The 19680-nt window shown below is 38.1% G+C and overlaps 1 protein-coding gene across 3 annotated transcripts in view; it reads left to right on the top strand.

Moving 5' to 3' along the window:
• Positions 1-17603, top strand: part of slc12a7b (solute carrier family 12 member 7b) — a 47943-nt gene extending 30340 nt beyond the window's left edge. Inside the window, exons 4-26 of one of the 3 annotated variants that reach the window (XM_029528735.1) lie at positions 732-878; positions 3513-3567; positions 3873-4003; positions 4294-4535; positions 4779-4990; positions 5638-5805; positions 5954-6052; positions 6392-6449; positions 6920-7094; positions 7170-7288; positions 7445-7543; positions 7864-7983; positions 8100-8204; positions 8527-8695; positions 9278-9473; positions 9688-9857; positions 10013-10144; positions 10354-10461; positions 10791-10907; positions 13329-13504; positions 14334-14348; positions 15335-15468; positions 15625-17603. In XM_029528735.1, the coding sequence (XP_029384595.1) occupies positions 732-878; positions 3513-3567; positions 3873-4003; positions 4294-4535; positions 4779-4990; positions 5638-5805; positions 5954-6052; positions 6392-6449; positions 6920-7094; positions 7170-7288; positions 7445-7543; positions 7864-7983; positions 8100-8204; positions 8527-8695; positions 9278-9473; positions 9688-9857; positions 10013-10144; positions 10354-10461; positions 10791-10907; positions 13329-13504; positions 14334-14348; positions 15335-15468; positions 15625-15716 (3039 nt within the window). In that variant the 3' untranslated portion in view covers positions 15717-17603. The remainder of the gene's footprint in view (positions 1-731; positions 879-3512; positions 3568-3872; positions 4004-4293; positions 4536-4778; positions 4991-5637; positions 5806-5953; positions 6053-6391; positions 6450-6919; positions 7095-7169; positions 7289-7444; positions 7544-7863; positions 7984-8099; positions 8205-8526; positions 8696-9277; positions 9474-9687; positions 9858-10012; positions 10145-10353; positions 10462-10790; positions 10908-13328; positions 13505-14333; positions 14349-15334; positions 15469-15624) is intronic. The other 2 variants (XM_029528736.1, XM_029528737.1) reach the window with 2 other exon arrangements.
• Positions 17604-19680: the final 2077 nt, after the last annotated feature.

Raw genomic sequence — 19680 nt, 5'->3', positions numbered from 1 at the left:
TTAGTTAATATTTATCAAACATTTTCGAGGAACATTCTTCACTTTGCTAATGGCAACAGCTTTTGCTTTGCAAGTGAAATGTTTACAATCAGGAACTTATCTCCTGCCTTCGGTAAACATTAGGAGTTGACCTATATATATATATTTATTTTTTTTTTTCCCCAGTGCTGATTCTTATACTGATTTATTGGCAATCAATGTCACCTACTGTGTTGTCATCACTGAAAGTAGGCTAAATAACAGACACCCTTGTATAATGCTGTACATTTTAACAGCATTGTAATCACCATCCCCTGAAATGGTCATATAGTAGCTGCAGCTCTAATTACCAGCATTGTTGTGTAAACTTTCCTCATCACTGCTTCACTTGAAATATTTAAATATAAAAAGTATTTGTGTCAAATTAATATCTAAACAATATATATAGCTCAGCTGCTACACTGACTTGTGTTAGGTCGATGACAGTGGATTATATATTGTCGTTTGTCAGTAAAATCCAACAATTAATGTATCGCAATGTTAATACTGAGATGGTTCATCACACATAAATTATTTTGGGTAAAATGTTGACATGACTTCATTTCCTGTTCTCCCTTTTTATTAACGTAACCCCTTTTTCAGCTCATAGTTGAGCATATTGCTGAGTTATAGTTCTCATTTCTGATATCTGTCTTGTATCTACCCCTGTCCCCTTTCAAGCTTTTAACAAACTCATCTGTTTCTCCACACAGAGTCCACAGATGGGCACCTTCATGGGTGTCTACCTCCCCTGCCTCCAGAATATTCTGGGAGTCATCCTATTTCTCCGCCTTACTTGGATTGTCGGCACTGCTGGCATCCTGGAATCCCTGGCTATTGTTGGCTTGTGCTGCTCTTGTGTGAGTGTATATATACCTTGTCACCTACATTGATTGCATTTCACTATATTTTATCCAAATTAAAGACTCGCCTTTTTTCCTTACCTTTCAATGTTGGTAATTTGAAAAGAAAGAGATTTAGAGTTTAGAGCCATGACAATCAGGGGGGAACGTAATGTTCTCATCCAGCTGTGTAGTGCATTATGGATACATTAACGCACAAAAGTGAATTAATCTGTGCATGAGCATTTTTGTCAACACTGCTAGCTGAAGCTGTTTCAACTTTTAATGGTAGACTGATGTAGTTGTTGGATTGACAGCAGAAATTAAAGACATGGGTTTACGGTGGCCGCATATCCCTCCCATACTCCATCAATGTGACTCTCCATTTCCCTTACACTTGTAGCTTTTAATGGTATCTAGCAACTTGATGTGTAATCCCTCCATCTAAAAAGTGTCACAAGTATAGTGACATGCACACCCACACAGTGGCTATATTTGCTAATCCCATGCCAGACAATGTATTACTGTCGGACTTCCTAATCAGGGAAAGTGCAAACAAAACCTCTCATTAGTACCTCAAATTAATTTTTGGCGATTTGGCCTCAAATTGCAATGCTGTGAGGACATAACATGTTTCACTTACAGTATTGCCAAGGCAGACAGTGGCTTTAATTCAGACAATGCTAAGTCAGGAATATAATTTAAAAAAATGTATTTCTACTTAACAAACTGAAAAACAAAACAATTAAATCAAGTTCACTTATATTTTTATTCATTATAATTATCAGTTATTATGTATGTATATTACTACGGACAGAAGAAAATAGCAAGACATCGCACCATTTTAATGTCAGGTTTCGTAGCTACATGCCTAGAAAGATTGTAACTCCATTTAATTTATTGCCATCCAGCTAAAATGTGTCACCAAGTTTTACCCTCCATTCTTCTCTATTATGTAACAGCAGTGATGCTGTTACATAATAGAGAAGCCAAGCTTACTCAAACAGATTAATGTTCATTTTCACCGCTTAGAGCCCATCTGACCTCATCTGATGGTTCCACATTGTCACCTGCTCATAAGTTACATCGACTCCACATCAGAAATATCTAGAAATATCCTAAAGGGAATTTCAACCACCTTGGTCTCAAGCAGTTGCCATTTATTCTGTTCATTTTCCTCTTTTTGCATTCAGTGATTTTCAGTGACCATTGGCAGTTTTTCCTGTATTCACTGTCTATTCGAGGAAAGTTTCCGCAGATGGTATATGGCTATGTCTAAAATCTGGGATTCTCTGTGAACTATTTACATCAAGGACCCCTAAACTAACACACACTGATTTTTGTTTCATTATTACTTGAAACTGTGGGAAAAAAAAATCACATCCTTTCATTATGTTGTGAATTGAAATTTTGTATAAATAACACATTGAGAACTGCTGCTCTATATTACAGTTCAGTCAATAGTGAGTGGTGAATTCAGATTTCATATGCTTATCAACATTTCATCATTTAGTTTAAATATATAGTATAGAGTACTTTATTTTGGACAGTCTCTTTTGTGAATTACAAATGGGGAGACATTGTATTCTAAGATGATTTTAAGACACCAGGTCTCATGTTAACATTAAGAAGGCACATAAAAAAACACTGTGTTACACACGTTAGAAACACGCTGAGGGACTTTCATCACTTCAGTGCAGACCACAGTTTTAACTAGTAATTGTATGAGGGTTATAACACAAATGTATACATTAGTATCAATATTGGTGTATTTTGTTTGAAATGAGGGATGGGAGGGAGTTTTTGGTGATGACTTGCACTTGTACTACACCTTGAGGTTCAAGGAACACTGCATTGGTTTCTAAATGCTTTTATTAATTAGTGGTCAAGTCCAGCTACAGTAGCTACTTAAGGTTTCAGTGGAAGCTGGAGGTAAATCCATGGGTTTAACTGGCTTTACTCCAGCTTGCCACTTTAAACCCAACATCCGGCAAAGAGCACAAGCTTTACCTTGGCTGTGTCCTTGTCCCTTTTCCCTTCTTTCACTTTTTCTTTGCAGCTTTTATTTATTTTTTTTTTTTTTTAACTTTCACACTTTGTTTCTCTCCCTTTTTCTTTCACCATGTAAGCTTTAACTTTACACCACTGTCTCTCTTTATTTTTCTTTGTTTGTCTAATCTTCTGACTTCTTCCTGTCATCTCAAACTGTTGGGTAACAGAAACAGACTGCTGTAGATATCATCAACCATAGTGACTGGTTTCTCAGAAGAGCTCGTATCTATTACCAATCCAAGAGATTTAGCACATAAACCCCTAAGAAGCATCTTAACAGGCTAAAGGCTAGTTTGACCTCTCATATAGATCCTTAAGATTGGAAAATCTAAAAATGAATGTAAAGATATGGTTAATATGTGAACCAATAGGTTTGTTTTGATTTTTAGGTTGATTCTGATGTTTATTATTCCTCGAGATTAAATTATTCATTTCATCCCTGTTATTACAAAACGCAATTTACATGAAGTTAGTCAATACTGACCAAAGAAAAAAAATTCAGGAGAATACGATTTAGTCAGTATCTAACCATTACATCCTGTGTAAGGCCTTGGGAGTTATATCCTAATGTTGTGGTTATCAACTTTCTTCTCTCCACAGACCATGCTGACAGCAATATCCATGAGTGCGATTGCTACTAATGGTGTTGTCCCAGGTGGGATGCTTTGGTTACAATAGACAAACTATAGCAAACAATGTATTAGCGAATAAATCATAATGCAATAAGATATTGATTTGTCTTGGAATTTGTTTTGCTTTATTTGCTTATCACTGTAAAATTAACTCATATGCTCTGTTTTGATACATTTCACTGCTATATTTGCATCACATAAAATCCACATTGAGCTTTCCTGATAACTGATAGGCTGTCACTATCTAAAAATTCAGCTGTGTAGATTTTTAGCAATGATTTTGAATTGTAACACAAAAATCACACCCTCCTGTTATTTCCTTTCCCAGCTGGAGGTTCCTATTATATGATTTCCAGATCTCTTGGCCCAGAGTTTGGTGGAGCTGTAGGCCTCTGTTTTTATCTGGGGACAACTTTTGCTGGCTCCATGTACATCCTGGGTACTATTGAGATTCTTCTGGTAAGTAAACCCTGTTTGTTTTAGGCTTACATCTAGATGGTGGTTGTAACTTCCATCTGTATGTACAATTCAGTATAGTTGTCTTTTCCTCTCACTGTCCACAGTTCTTAACCCCCTTACCTAGACTTACATTGTGATTTCAGCAACAATATTTGGAAACCAACTGTTCTATATTTACTGTCACATTGTGAAGGTTGTGAAGCTATAACTCAAATGAAATGGCTTGTATTCTTTTTCTGTCTTCATACCAAAGATAAATATATATAAGATTGTCTTTTCTGTCATTTCAGACCTACATTGTGCCTAAAGCAGCCATCTTTGTGGCAGAAAAAAAGGAGGATGAAGTGGATGCCCTTCTAAATAACATGCGTGTTTATGGCACATGCTGCCTCGCACTGATGGCAATAGTTGTATTTGTAGGGGTCAAATACGTCAACAAGCTAGCTTTGGTCTTTCTGGCCTGTGTCATTCTTTCCATCCTCGCCATCTATGCTGGCGTAATCAAGACCATCTTTGAGCCGCCAGACTTCCCGTGAGTTTAGTTTATATTATATATCCTTAATTTTTCATTCAGACAAGTGCCATAATGAGATCAGACTACCATTGTCAGCCAGCCTAATTTGCTTTTGAAGACGGTATATAGGCATGCTCTTTTATTTTATTTTATTTCTTTTAATCACTTTAAGTTTCTCATTTTAAAAACATAATGGACTTTTGGTTAAAATCATCATATTTCAGACAGTAAGGTGTCTGACTCTTCCTCTTTTTCCCACAGTCTTTGCATGTTGGGAAATCGCACCCTGCAGAACCACAACTTTGACAAGTGTCTTAAGACTGAGGTCATAGACAACCTGACGGTCACTACAGACCTGTGGTCGCTGTTCTGTGATGGGCCAGAACTCAATGCCACCTGCAATGAATATTTTGTCAGCAATAATGTTACATTGGTGCAGGGCATCCCCGGACTGACCAGTGGAGCCATTTCAGGTTAGAACACACTGTTTTCTCTGCAGGGTTTAGTAGCAGTATGCAGATGTAGTAATTTTAATGTAATATATTTTGTTTCCTTCAACTCATCCTGCTAGCATACTATTTGTAATGAAATGACAATGAAGCATAAGTGAACTGCTGGAAAATATTTGTTTAAAACTAACTTCACAGTAGGGAATTCACACAGTTAAATACAGTACTATTTCATGAAATACAGTCCAAACTCAAAACATTTCTCCTCTTACATAACTGTTGGCATTAAAAAGTTAGTTTTAGTCCAAATTGTCAAGGCAAATGCATTCCTCTCATATTTCTAGTGAATCAGTTGGATTTGCTTTTACTTTTCTTCTAATGACTCTTAACCAGAAATGCATTTGATCCCCATTTTGTTCAGTAAGGTTTTAGTTTTGCCTGTTTTTAATAGTCCTTGTTGTTTCACTTAGCTCCATAGCTATTTGTTTAGTAATTAAGACAATGGCTGAGGCTGTTTACATTTCTGAGATTTTCAGGTGGGCTGTGAGCGTGAAATGGTTGGAAACCACAGGATTACCATGTTCACTTAATAGGAGTTAACAAAAACTTATCACATTTCATTTGCTAACACTGCTAATTACCAAGTTGCAATATTTCTGTCTCTTTTGTAGCGAATATGTGGTCAGAGTATGGTCCTCTGGGTATGTTGGTTGAAGACAAAAAGTTGTTATCTCTTGGGGGAAGTGACCCTGCCCAAGACATCTACTTGCCATATGTAGTCAATGACATTACCACTTTCTTCACACTGCTGGTCGGCATCTACTTCCCCTCTGTCACTGGTGAGATTGGCATACCCTGACTTAGTATACTTTTTTTTTTTTTTTTTTTGGAGAAATAGCATTTTACTATTATAGAGCCTCATTATAGAGCTATGTCTCTTTTCTAAATATTTCATGTTTGATTCTCTGTTTTTACCAATACCTGAAGGTATCATGGCTGGTTCAAACCGGTCAGGGGATTTGAGGGATGCCCAGAAGTCAATCCCCATTGGGACCATCCTTGCCATTGTTACCACGTCTGTCATCTGTATCCTTTTATGTGGCTCTGATAACAGAAAATGTATTGAAATGGCTGGAACTGTGGATTAGAAAAAGTTTTGGACCTATACATGCAAGTAATATTTTAGTACAGTTAGCCTAGCTCAGTCAGCTACAGTACACCATTCAGTGTTTTGTCAATTGCAACTGGAGCTGCTAGATACTACTTCAAGATTTATTTATTTATTTATTTTAACAAAAAGTAAAGCATGGTAAATTGTACCAGCTGGTGTTTTGATGTTATTGTCTGTAAATGTGTTAAGGCTTCACAGAGGCATCTGTGAAACTTTTGAGGGAAAAGTTTACTCTCCTGATCAGTACCTCCCAGATGTCACCTGTGTGGTTCTGTTTGGTGCCTGCATTGAGGGTGTTTTACTTCGAGACAAGTAAGGCTTCTACTCAGGGCCCAAGTTGTAATGTTCTAATGTAACTTTTTTTCCTTTTACACAGATTAAAATTATGTGTACTGTACACTGAGTAGAGTTTGGCCATTTTGAGTTCTCATTTCTCTTTCAGTATAATCTATTTTGGTTATCTTTCCTTCCAGATACACACACAGACAGCTGAAGGCAACAGGGATGCTTAATAGTTATTATGCTTCTGTTTAATCTCTTGGAAGAGTGCAGATGCTGTTGGTGTGCTTGTAGGGGCTAAATAGGAGGGCTCATAGACACTCTGATTGTGAAATTTTCCCTTACATGTGTGGATACAGAAGCTTGAGCCCACATCATGAGTGGTTCTTGGTCTTTTCATGGGATTTGATGACAATAAGAAAATAATGTCACCACATTTATCACCTGAATGAACTGTTTGAAATTATGCACAGTTAGGTACAAAGGTTGTTTTTGTTTTGCAGATTTGGGGACTCGGTGAAAGGGAACCTTGTTATAGGCACACTTTCATGGCCCTCACCTTGGGTGATTGTGATAGGCTCATTTTTCTCCTGCTGTGGGGCAGGCCTACAGAGTTTGACTGGTGCACCACGCCTGCTGCAGGCCATAGCACGGGATGGCATTGTACCTTTCTTACAGGTAAGATATGCAGACAACTGCTGTTGTCCAAAATACCTTTACCCTTTTCAATGTTCGTTCATGTGTGTGTTTTAGGTGTTTGGTCATGGGAAAGCTAACGGGGAACCTACCTGGGCTCTCCTGCTGACGGCTGGGATATGTGAAATTGGCATCCTCATTGCCTCACTGGATGCTGTTGCTCCTATCCTCTCAATGTCAGTACCTGACATTATTGTAATGTTACACGTTTTCATTCCATAAATTAAAATTATCACTTGAAGTCTATGATCTGTTTATTTTACTTCTTCAAACTACTTTTAGTAGTCGTAATGTTTGAATTTTGAATTTTTAGTGTGTTTTGCTTCCAACAGGTTTTTCCTCATGTGCTACCTGTTTGTGAACCTGGCATGTGCTGTTCAGACCTTGCTACGAACTCCCAATTGGAGACCACGCTTCAAATACTACCACTGGTAGGTGATGTAAACTATACAATGTCAAATACATTGTACATTCTTTTTCTCTTCCATACTGTCTGTATTTACATTCAGTCAAAATAAGGATATTAATTAGCTATGTGATTTTCACAGAGAATAATTCCAAAGGTTCTAGTGTTTGTACAGGATTTTATAGTTTTATTTCAGTTCTAAACCTCATCTCTTCATTCTGATTTTGCTTAATTTCATTTAGACATTTCCATGAATCTGCAAACAACCTTAAGCACTTGGACAAGTAAAATGGATGAAGTATGTTGTTGATGGATTGACACTGTAAAGTGTGTTTTCCTTTTCAGGGCTCTATCCTTCCTGGGAATGAGCTTGTGCCTTGCTCTCATGTTCATCTCCTCCTGGTACTATGCTATTGTAGCCATGGCCATTGCTGGATGTATCTACAAATACATTGAATACAGAGGGTAAGAAACTTGAGAATTATTTAACCCCAAAATGCTCTTTTTTTTTTTTAGTGTCTTTCTCTATGTGTCCACAATTTTGCATCTTATTGTTTTTATTATGTTTTGCTTTGCTTTAGGGCAGAGAAGGAATGGGGCGATGGCATCCGTGGCCTGTCACTTAATGCTGCCCGCTATGCCCTCATTCGCCTTGAGGAAGCTCCACCACACACCAAAAACTGGAGGTACAGTGTAATATGTGCGTCTGTGTCACATGGCTGTGAATAGACTTCACGGTTTACAGTATATTACAGTATACACACACAGTATACATTAGTTTAAGTCCCTGTTATATTTAGTGTGAAATGTGTTACACATATGAGGGACTCCAACTTGGCTCTCCTTTTATTGTACAGTAATAATGTAATATTCCACTTATTGTTTAGAAATAATTTGATCATATGTCTCTGTGAGACTTAAGGACTTAACAACTTATCTTGTCACTCATAACAAAACCAATAAAATCTGATCTTACGCCATTTCTTCTTTTTCTGTTGGTATATCCAGACCTCAGTTGTTGGTGCTCCTGAACCTGGATTCAGATCAAAGCGTCAAACACCCTCGTCTGCTTTCTTTCACCACACAACTAAAGGCAGGAAAAGGCCTGACAATAGTGGGTAATGTTTTAGAGGGAACATATCTCACTAAAGAAACAGAAGCAAAGAAGGCTGAGCAGGTATTGTGGAAATTCACACACCAGCAAGTGTTTATTTTCCATAAACATAGAGTGCAATGCAGGCTTATGGGTATAGTTACTTTTATGTTTTTATATTGCCATGCAAAACAGTTGAACTTTGTCAAAGATACTGATAAAATACCTGGATTTCTTTACTGACCCTGTTTTATTTTGGTATTTTAATCAAAATCACCCAAGTATAACCACTAACACACTCAGCAGATTGATTCTGCCACCTACTGGCCAGAAAGAGAAGCATTTTTTTAACCTGATTTGTCAGTGTCCTCAAAAGCATTTTTAATCAGTGGATTATTTTTTATGCAAAAGTAATCAAGAGTTGAAGCTGAACTCCAGATTATACTGAATGCTCTGTTCATGGGGATTTTTCAAGAGGCATCAGAATGAATTATTGAGTGCTGAATGTTGTTAATTTTGAGGAGGGTGAAAAGTTCACTATTATCATAATTAATGAGTGGATCGCAGATTTGCAAGTGACTCTTTGAGATATTTTTAAAAAGTCAGTAATGCATCAATTGTCTTTCTTTTTATTTTTGCTTGGGTTGTTGCCTGTCCTTCATGAAGAACATCAAGGCTGCGATGGCAGCAGAGAAGACCAAGGGTTTCTGCCATGTTGTGGTGTCTTCAAACCTCAGGGATGGCATCTCCCACCTCATCCAGTCTGCAGGGTTGGGTGGTATGAAGCACAACTCAGTCCTGATGGCCTGGCCTGGGACGTGGAGGCAGTCCAATGACCAACAGTCATGGAAGAGCTTCATAGGTAGAGGCAGTTAAAAAAAAAATAGAAAGAAAGTCAGAGGATGACTGGACAATTAAATGATGCTAACTCATTTAAAAATACAGTGGAAGTAATGATGACTCATTCTTTTTGCCCATTTTATCATGATCTCACTAATGCCAATGATTTAATATCTCATAGATGCCACACATGGATTAACAGGCAATTTTTTCACTCTCTCGCTCTGTTCATCTAGAGACTGTACGGGAAACCACAGCTGCCCATCAGGCCTTACTTGTGGCTAAGAATGTGGACAGTCTTCCCACCAACCAGGACCGACTGGGGGAAGGCACCATTGATGTATGGTGGGTGGTCCATGACGGAGGCATGCTGATGCTGCTGCCCTTCCTGCTGCGCCAGCACAAGGTTAGGCTGTGTGCTTTGATTGTCTCTGTCTTGTTCCTTTCTGCTTCTCACTTATTCTGCTGCTTATGATCATCCATCTACCCCTAACTGATGGAGTTATTGTTGTCTTTCCATCTTACCTCCCTCTGTGATAACTGTATTTGTCATCCCACCAGGTGTGGAAGAAATGCAAGATGCGCATCTTCACTGTAGCCCAGATGGACGACAACAGCATCCAGATGAAAAAAGATCTCCAGATGTTCCTTTACCACTTGCGGTTGAATGCAGAGGTGGAAGTGGTGGAAATGGTAAGATTATCATCAGAAATATCTTCAGTAGCTATTTGTTCTCATATTTTTCTGTCTAAATGTTGTGTTCTTTATTTCCTGGTTCAAATGCGGGAAATGAACCTGTTATATACTGTTAAGTTTTGTCACAAACAGATGCATTTCTAATATCCTGTATTCAGATTCATGGTGATGGATGTATTCAGATGTTTCTGCCTTTATCTTTGCAGCATGACAATGACATCTCAGCCTTCACCTATGAAAAGACACTAGTGATGGAGCAAAGGTCTCAGATGCTGAAACAGATGCAACTCTCCAAGACGGAAAGGGAGAGAGAGGTAGTGAACACTCTTCTATCAGACTGTCTGCAGTTTTATACCACTTCCACTTTCAAAATTACGTACTAAAATAATCTTGTTGACATCTTATAGAAAATGGGATTACTGAATGAGGTTTGCATTTTGCTCAGTGTTAGTGTGTGTATCGTGATGACTAGCACACATATCAGCAAAAAACATATTGTTACGCTACTTTCCATAAAAATAGATGACATCGAAATGAAAAATAATATTTTAGGAAGATCTGGCCAACTGTTGCATTACATGACAATTGGCCCCTTTCCCTATTCATCTGCAACTGCCTTTCTGGGCTGCGCCACACTGCTCAGATTCAGAGTATCACTGATGAATCGCGTAGTTCAATCCGGAGGAAGAACCAGGGTGCTGCCCAGGGCACAAGCTTCAGCCGGCAGTCCTCTCCGCTGGAGGACACTCAGGAGGATGAGGTAGCCGATGATAACAACCCACTGTCCCTGATTGTTAGACCCACTGGCCCATCTTCACAAAGCTGGCTCATTGGCTGCGGCTCCTCATGTGACTATAGGCATAAATTAAATAATTGTTGTGTTTTAAAGTCTGAACTCTGAAAAACTAATGGCTTCTTATCAGAGGTCAAAAATAGATGTGCAATTTGTCAGTGTTACATTCCCATCATACTTTTTTTGGACATCTGACTGTGATGCTTATTGGATTTGATTAAACCTTATTGTTATTGTGCAGATTACAAAACCAGTGAAATGAAGAAAATGATACATATTAATGGTGTTCTGATGTAATAAGCAGCACCAAATGTATTTTCAGTCCAAATTCCGACGTAGTACCTGGATGATACAAAGAGCGATGCTCAAGTGTAACTATATCCAGAGATTAGGGGATCTAATAAAAAATCTGTTTTTAGTTTGTAGTTACAGTGAAAGTTGTTTGTTGTAAAACAGGAGCAGATTTGTCAAATTTCCCATATGTACAGTTTGGAACAATAGCACAAAAATTTTGTATCAAAATAAAGGACAGTGCAGTTAGTAATGGAGTGGAATTTTAAATTCACTGAATAATCTGTTATGCATTTGTACTTCTCAGGTATGGCCTTAGCCATCGCATTAGCCCTCAGCTTAGTCAACAAGTTCATAGAGCAGCCACATAGTAGTCCAGTGTGCTAAAATGATGTGATGTGTAAGCTGTTACTGCTCTGGAGCAGCTCCAGTCGATCCACAAAGAATGCATCAGTATTGAAGCTGTAATTTAGGGTGCCATTAGTAATCCTTTCCTGAGGTCACTTACAAATGACCTAAAGAGAAGATGAAATGACTAATGAGTTACAGACAGTGTCCATTTATCTTCTAAAACCAAGTCCAGATTGGCCCAAAAGTAGTGCTACTTGCTGTGCAGTCACTGAGATCTGGTTTGTGAATATCAGCCTGCTCTTCCCTGAGACTAGTAAATGCTCCTATTATTTTCTCATCCGCACCCTTTTAAACGTACAAGTAAAAAGAGTGGACAGTATTCTCTCAGGAACCTACAGTGTCTTTGACTTCTGCAAACTGACAAAATCATCAGATTTCTCTTCATGGTTTTGCGTTTCCTCTGGTGCTATCCGCATCAGAAATGTTTCATTTCAATGACATCAGTCAAAAATCTGATCACTGAGTCATGTTTATGTTCTGCTGTGTAATGACCATTACTACCTGTATGTTTAGGGATCTTTACATGATGTTTTTGCAAGTTTATTTTCACAGAGTGGTTTTTAATTGTGATGGGACAATACTGTCTTCTCTTTTTTTTTTTTTTTTTAAAGCCCCCCCTCATTTTTGCCTAACCATCTCTTCCACATTCACCATTAGATTGTTATCCCCTGCACTCCTGTCACTTGTACTAACTATCAAAACTAACAGTCAACAAGCACAGGAAACACAGAAATATACACCGTTCCTCAAATAATAAATGTGCATGCTATTTACCACATTGTCTCCGATCTACAAACAAGGCACTATGATACACAGTCAAGCTGCTGTTACAGCTTGGGGTTTTTTATGTTTTCATCATGAATGAACTGGAATTAACAAAGACAGGAGGGCTGATATCTATGAATTTTTATGATGGCAGATGATGATAGAACTCGTGTTCTCATTTGTCATTGTGGTTATATAATTGCGGACATTGTACCCTGTAGCACAGGGTCTGACACGTTTAAGCCAAGTGATATAATGATTCATATACTCTTTTATGCTATACTGTGCTCACATTGCTCCTACAATAACCCTACATTTCAGGCATATGAAGACCTGCTTTGTGTTTCTTGGCTGACATCATACCATACCTTCACCGCACATATATGTGGGTCTTTGCTGGGCCCTTCAACCTTCCCAGATACATATTATCATTTTAAATATATTTCTTCTTCTGTCATCCATATGCAATGTTGAACAGGTTTGTATGGTTTATATTATTCTCTAGCGTAGTTTTTCCAAACTTGTTGAAGAAGAGTTGTTCTCATTTTCTTTGGTCCCAGGTTTTGATTGTCCATCCTATTTTATTTCTCACTGGCCAGCCTCTCTTTTTAGACAGTTTTTTCTCCTTTTTTCTCATAGCACTCCTCCCTTCCCCTGTTTTTAATCTTGTGTCTCCGTATAGATCCCTTTCTCCTGTCATTCTTTTTTGACATTTTGTCCAACTGTCAAATGTCATTACTTGCCTGTCAATCCCTTGCTGAGCACCAATTGTATGTCTTTAATTTCTTTTCTTTTTTTTTTTTTTTTTTTCATTCATTCATCCATTTTTCTGTTTCATCACCTCTGTCTCCTTGAACGGCTCTTGGTTAATGCTCATATCCACAAAAGCCCATCTGATGTTCCCCTCTCCCTTCTCTCCAGGCCCAGCTTATTCATGATAGGAACACAGCATCTCATGCTGCTATGAATGACAAAGCCGAAACTGGGCCTGAGCGGGTTCACATGACCTGGACCAAGGATAAGCTGTTCACAGAGCGCACTCGTAACCGCGAGTGCAATGCCAATGTGGCTATGCGTGACTTGTTCAACATGAAACCGTGAGTAAATACTTGTTTACTCTAAACAAAACCCAAAGATCATGTGCATTTGTAATTTAAAGTGGAGAGGTGGGGGAGATGTGCCCTGTAGGTGTGTCATTTTAAATCACAATCTCATATTAGATTTGTGCCAAATCTGGGGATATGTTAGTGAATAACACTGTTAAGATGATAACACAGTACATGATGTAACAGTATGTGGCTTTTGAGACGTTTGCACCATTTTGTACTACATTTTTTTTTTTTTAACTGTCAAAATACATATTGTGCCAGAACGATCTGAAATCTGAAAACGGGTGTGACAACACTTCAGGATGGTGCCAAAGCCTCAGTGTAGGAGGACATCATGATTATGTGTTGTTGTAGTGGTAGTAATGAGCCTGTCAGGGTGAAATGGGACAACTGTGTGCATGGTGTGTGCATTCAGGCTGCATTTGGTACGTGTGCGCATGTGTGTACACTTTCAGCCATTTCAGTCTTAGTGCATGGCCAGTCCACACAGACCACTAACACTTTCCATCCCACACTGTCTGTACTCTGTGTGTGGACTTCATCATGTGTCCCAGTCCATTTATATTGGCTGATTAAGTTTTATATTCAAATTGGTACAATGTAAAGCAGGAAAGGAAGAACTGGAGGCCACTTTTTCACAAAGCCTCACCATACACAACAAACAGTTCCATGTCATTTCCTTGGATTTACTTCAGTCACCTTTGGGTGTCAGAGCAAAATGTTTGGGACAGTTGGAAGCATGCACTGGGTTGGGGAGAGCTGTTGTAGAAGCATCTAAGTCTGTTTCTGTTGTTCTACCCCATTTTCCTCCTTCTAGAGAGTGGGAGAGTCTGTAAGTCGCATTCTTTTTGCCCTAGGCTGTATATGTGTGTGTGTCTACTGCTGCTGTGGTGACTGTAGCTTTGTTCAGTGTCCTCCAGCTCATGTGCTCGTATTTCTGTGTATGTATGTTTGTTTGGTGTCCTTGTTTGTGTGTCCTCCTGTGCATGGAGTTCCCATTCCTACATTAAACATATGTTGTTGGAAAAGCTTCTATCTGATTTGCATGAAATATTAATTACATTATATGCATGCGCAAAATTGTGCTTTCCCTCCACTCTTTATCAAGGGGATTAGCAAATATTTAAAAAGTAGATTTGGCTTCACATTTAAATATGAATGTATTTCTTTCTTCACTATAATGGAAAGCAGAATTTTGTATTTGTCCTTAACATATTTTTGCTACTAACAGTTAATGTTAATTGCTTTATTACCTTATCATCTAACATTTGTGAAGATGGTGATAAAGATGCAGCATTTAGGAAGATAGGCTGTAGCAACTCCAAATAGACTGCTTACAAGTGGCTGATACAAACTAAACTAATAAAACCATTCTGGAATTTGAAAACTGATACACACGTACCGTAAAATGCTGCCGCTTTATTCAAAGTTCAGTTTGCTTCAGTCCTTTAACTGTGGCTTTGTTTATCTATTTGCGTTGAAAACTAACATGTAGTATGCTTAAATTAAAAATGCAACTTTGCTCAGTCACAGTATTTAATTGCTATATGTGATTGTGTGTTAAACTGGTCAAGGTGTTTGTGACAGAGATAAAATTATCTGTTACATTAGTTTTTACATTGTACAATTGTGTAAATAAGAGTCAACAAGTAAAAATCTTTAAAAATTTAGTTAATTTCATACGAGGACTACAACGCTGTTTTCACTCAGTAGTGATGTAGGTCTAGAAATAAGCTGGTATCATATATTAAAAACATTTAGGGCTGAGTTTGGTAAACAGGGCTCTCTTTTCTTACTGTGAACTTCTTTTCAAATTAGAAACCAGTCTAATGTCCGGCGGATGCACACAGCTGTCAAGCTGAACGAGGTGGTAGTCAACAAGTCCCAGGGAGCCCATCTGGTTCTGCTTAATATGCCTGGACCACCTCGTAACAGAGGAGGAGATGAAAACTGTATCCTAAATCTCTGCCATGCCATTAAATTCCAGTTGAGTATGATGCATTTCGTTGTGATTGATGCTGAGGCGTGTGATGTGACAGTAATAACCTCTGTTTGGTACTTGAATGCTCTCTGTTCATGCATTTCCACCTTGACTGCTGTTGACTCAGACATGGAGTTCCTTGAGGTTCTTCTTGAGGGTCTGAACAGGGTCCTTCTGGTCCGAGGTGGTGGCCGTGAAGTCATCACCATCTACTCTTAAAAATCACACTTTCACACCCCACACTGTGCACATGGGCTGTTGCCATGGATACTGCTCACCGGGCATTCTTGGGGAAAGAAGGCGGGGTTTGTTGGAACGCAGGACCACTTGTGATTGACTGAGGGTGTGCAGGACCTGAGGATAAAGGAAACAGTTGATGTTGATTCAGCGAGCATAGTGAGAGTCCATGCCAGCCCAGAGAACCCCAGCAAATGGAAGATAGAGCATATAGACACTTTATATTTTTCATTTAACTCTAAAGATATCATTCTGTTCTATTATATTTTCATATTCTTTCCCTCTTGTGTCGATCTTGTCAAGTTAATGGACTCACTGTGTAAACAGTGAATTTATGCTGTTGATATGAAGCTCATAGTCTATTGTTTTGTCTGATGTGTTGACTTTTGGAGGGACAGATACATTTGAAAGAAAAATGGGAAGTTATAAAAAAGGATTTAGACTCAAATTTGGACATAAAAAGTTAGCAAATAATCCTCTCAGAAACAGAAAATATATTGAGTTTTTAAAATTAAATACAGATTGGTCTATATGGTCTGTGTCACCATTTGTACTTAAAGGTTTTCAGTTGAAATAGAAACTCTGAGTCTGAGAGAGTTACCTACAGTCACTTTAGAAGCTGCTAAAACATCCAGGTCAGGTTGAGGAAGGAGGGTGGACTCCTGTCTTTAGTTGTGTCTCTTCTAAAGCTGTAGTGCTGTTCCTCTGTGGTTGCCTGACTTGAAGGATCAGCCAAAAGGATGTTGACGTTAACCCTTGAAAATCTTCTGTCCGTGGGTGGGACCTTTTTAGTTGTCAGGTACTGATATCTGATCACTGTTCATCATTTCCCATCTTCAATTAATGCAATTTTTTTATAGGGACAATAGCCATAGTTAATATTGTAGGACACTTTGTGAGTTTTGTAATATAGCATAAAATACACTTGTATAATTATGCTGTCTGAAGTCATATTCAGAGTGAAACTACAAATTATTTGTTTTAATTGAAGGGCTGTTTGACAGCATCCAGTAAATTGGTTTGTTGGTTCATACAAATCTTAAATTGACCTCCAGAAATGTTGGCAATTATCAAAGTATACTATATTTAAAATGTAAGCACAAACTATTGCATGTGAGATTTTGTAGTTCAAATTCATTTTTACATGGTTTTGCACCATATTAATATAATATAATAATAATGGTGCAGTTACAGCACTGTTGACTTTGGACTACTGATGTTTCAGCACTTAAATCTTTGTGCACTCTCTCTTGGTTCAGTTTCAGTGACACTGTCCATCAGTTGATTAGTCAAATTCAACAAAAGATGCAAACAGTTACATGCTCATATTTCAATGTTTTTAAAATATTTTACCAAATCAAAATGTTCAGGCTTTGAGTCCCAGACTGAGCAGATGAGTTGTTCTGAGCATGTGTAGGAAAAAGTGCCAAAATAACTACAAAAGAAACTGTGGGAGTATTGATGCTTCTTCTACAATGGACGTAGTGCAGCAATGTTGACAGTCTTTAGTATATGCAAGCTTGGCAGTTGGTTGTTTATGTTTGGTGCAATATTTTCTGGCATGATTCTTGTAATTCTGCAAAGATATGACTGAGTTAATGCAGCAGATTCAATGCGATATCCAGGGCATTTCCAGCGATCAGACTTGGACTGAAAGATTGTTTTTTCTGTTTTGTTAAAGGAAACCAAACTCATCTCACTTGCATGTGCTTCCACAGTTTCTTTACAAAATTAGCTGTGCAGTATTTTTTTTTTATATATATATATATAAAGCAGAACACCATATATTCTTGCAGTTCTTTGTGAGGAAATGTGATGGTCTGACTTGTCAGTTATGCAGTGTCTGTGTTTTGTTTAGTTATTGTTGTATGCCTGTTTATTTATATATATATATATATATATATATATATATATATATATATATATATATATATATATATATATATATATATATATATATATATAAAATTATAGTCTCTGTAGTGTTTGTACATTATAACTAATCTTCTGTTGCTTTAAGTGTTCATTTTTCAGTGTGGATATTGTGGAGTGGGGCAGCAGGAGGTTATGTGCAATGACAGCAGAACTTGTCAAGTTGTTGTTTCGTTTGTAACTACCAAAAACACAACATGCACAAACACTTAGGACTGAAAACCATGGACTATGCGTAAAGGAATCAGTGGAAAAATGAATGGTTTTAATTATCATCACTCACTGTTTCACTTTCCCTGGTTTCTTTTCACCAAAAAACAGGGTTAGGGTTAGCCTAACTTAAGAACCTAATTCTGCAAAAATAAAATTTACATTTGTATAGTATGATACATTTCAAGTTGCAAGATTGAGAGAGAGATTTCTTGTTTTTAATTTGGTTTTTGAGCTGAATAATATTAGGTTTACATAATGGAAACATAAACTACATAAAACCTCAGACAGAAGTTGCTAAATAAAAAAAGAAAACTGTTTCTGGACATGATTAAGATTGTCAGCGGTGTATGTTTCACAACTCTAAGGTTTGAGATAACTGGAGGATATTATTCTCCTCAAGTCACTGAGGCTCGGCTGAAGAAATAAAAACTTGTTTAATCACATCTCTGTTTCAGAACTGATGTTACATGCAGATTCATGAAAGGAAAACTAAAGCCGCTGCTACGAGAGACGACCAGCAGAGTAGTGCATCTGTGCTTTGTGTGTTGTTTGTTGTGTGAGTGAGAGAAAAAGAGAGTTTATTCATTTGTGAGGTGAAGCTCTGTATGTTGCTGCTGTTGTCCTGCTCAGCTGGTAGGCCTCACAGGCTTGAACAGGAAGTCACTTGTGGGCGCACATGTAGGAGAAGGTAGCTCTGTAAATTGTATTTGTGCCTCTGAGTAATTATTAAAAGTGTTGGAATACCAGAGCATGTCTGAGTCCTGATTGTGGCCTTGTGTTTAAATGATTCAATTTGGTGATATCGTGAATGATATAAAACATGTTTTATTTAACTAGGTAGCACAAGGGGTCTTCTTGCCTTTCTGGCCTGGACAGGCTGTTCTTTCCACTGCCTTTGACTGACACCCACAAGATTTTCAGTGCTCGTGCCAGTACATGTGGAAGTAGCATCTAACAATCATGCTGTATATGGGCCAGACAACGACAACAACAACAACAAAAAACACATGTACTTTCTCTTCATGTGCTAATGAACCCAGATGTATAATGTTAATTAAGTAAATCATCACATTTACCAATGTGTCCTTTACTTTCTGTCTAAATAGCTTTAGTCTATTCTGGTCCTTTACGCATTTATGTTGCTTTGCCAGTTGTCAAAATCAGTCACTTGTTTCCATGCAGGCAACATCTGTTGGGACTGCTAGCTGAAAATGGTGTGTGTGTGTGTGTGTGTGTGTGTGTGTGCGCATGCACACGTTCTGTAGATGAAATGATCTAAAAGTTTAGAGCCAGCTCATCTCTCCAACTGGAAACTGTCTACTTGGAAAGTCCCTGATTAAAAGTCTTGTTTTAATACTGTAAATAGTTAAACTGATGCTGGTCTTACACCAGCTTAAACAAATGAACTGACTGACGCTAGATCTGAGGACAGGTAGTTTTCCACTTTAGGGGTAATGTTTAGTGACGTTGGCGACACAGAAACAGGTAGGCAGTACATTACTAAAGATGAATGAATTCATCTTTAGTAATGTTTAGCCTGTAGCTACACTTAACACAGCTGATATTTGTCCTAGACTTGATATCTATATTAATGACGACATTAAGGGTCACAAACGGAATTGGTCAAAAAAAGTGAGATAAAGCCTCACAATAAACGTTAGCGAATAAATGATTCTCTGCATATTTCAGGAACAATCCACCCAGCTCTGAAGACTGTCCCGCGAAGGTGACGTTCAGGCTGGTAAACAAATGGAACAACAACATTCACCCAGTAGAGGGCAACGCAGGCTCCACGCAACAA

Source organism: Echeneis naucrates, chromosome 20, assembly GCF_900963305.1.
Source record: "Echeneis naucrates chromosome 20, fEcheNa1.1, whole genome shotgun sequence".
Lineage (NCBI taxonomy): Eukaryota > Metazoa > Chordata > Actinopteri > Carangiformes > Echeneidae > Echeneis > Echeneis naucrates.
Note: the sequence above shows the minus strand (reverse complement) of the source record. Positions and strands in the feature narration are given on the sequence as shown.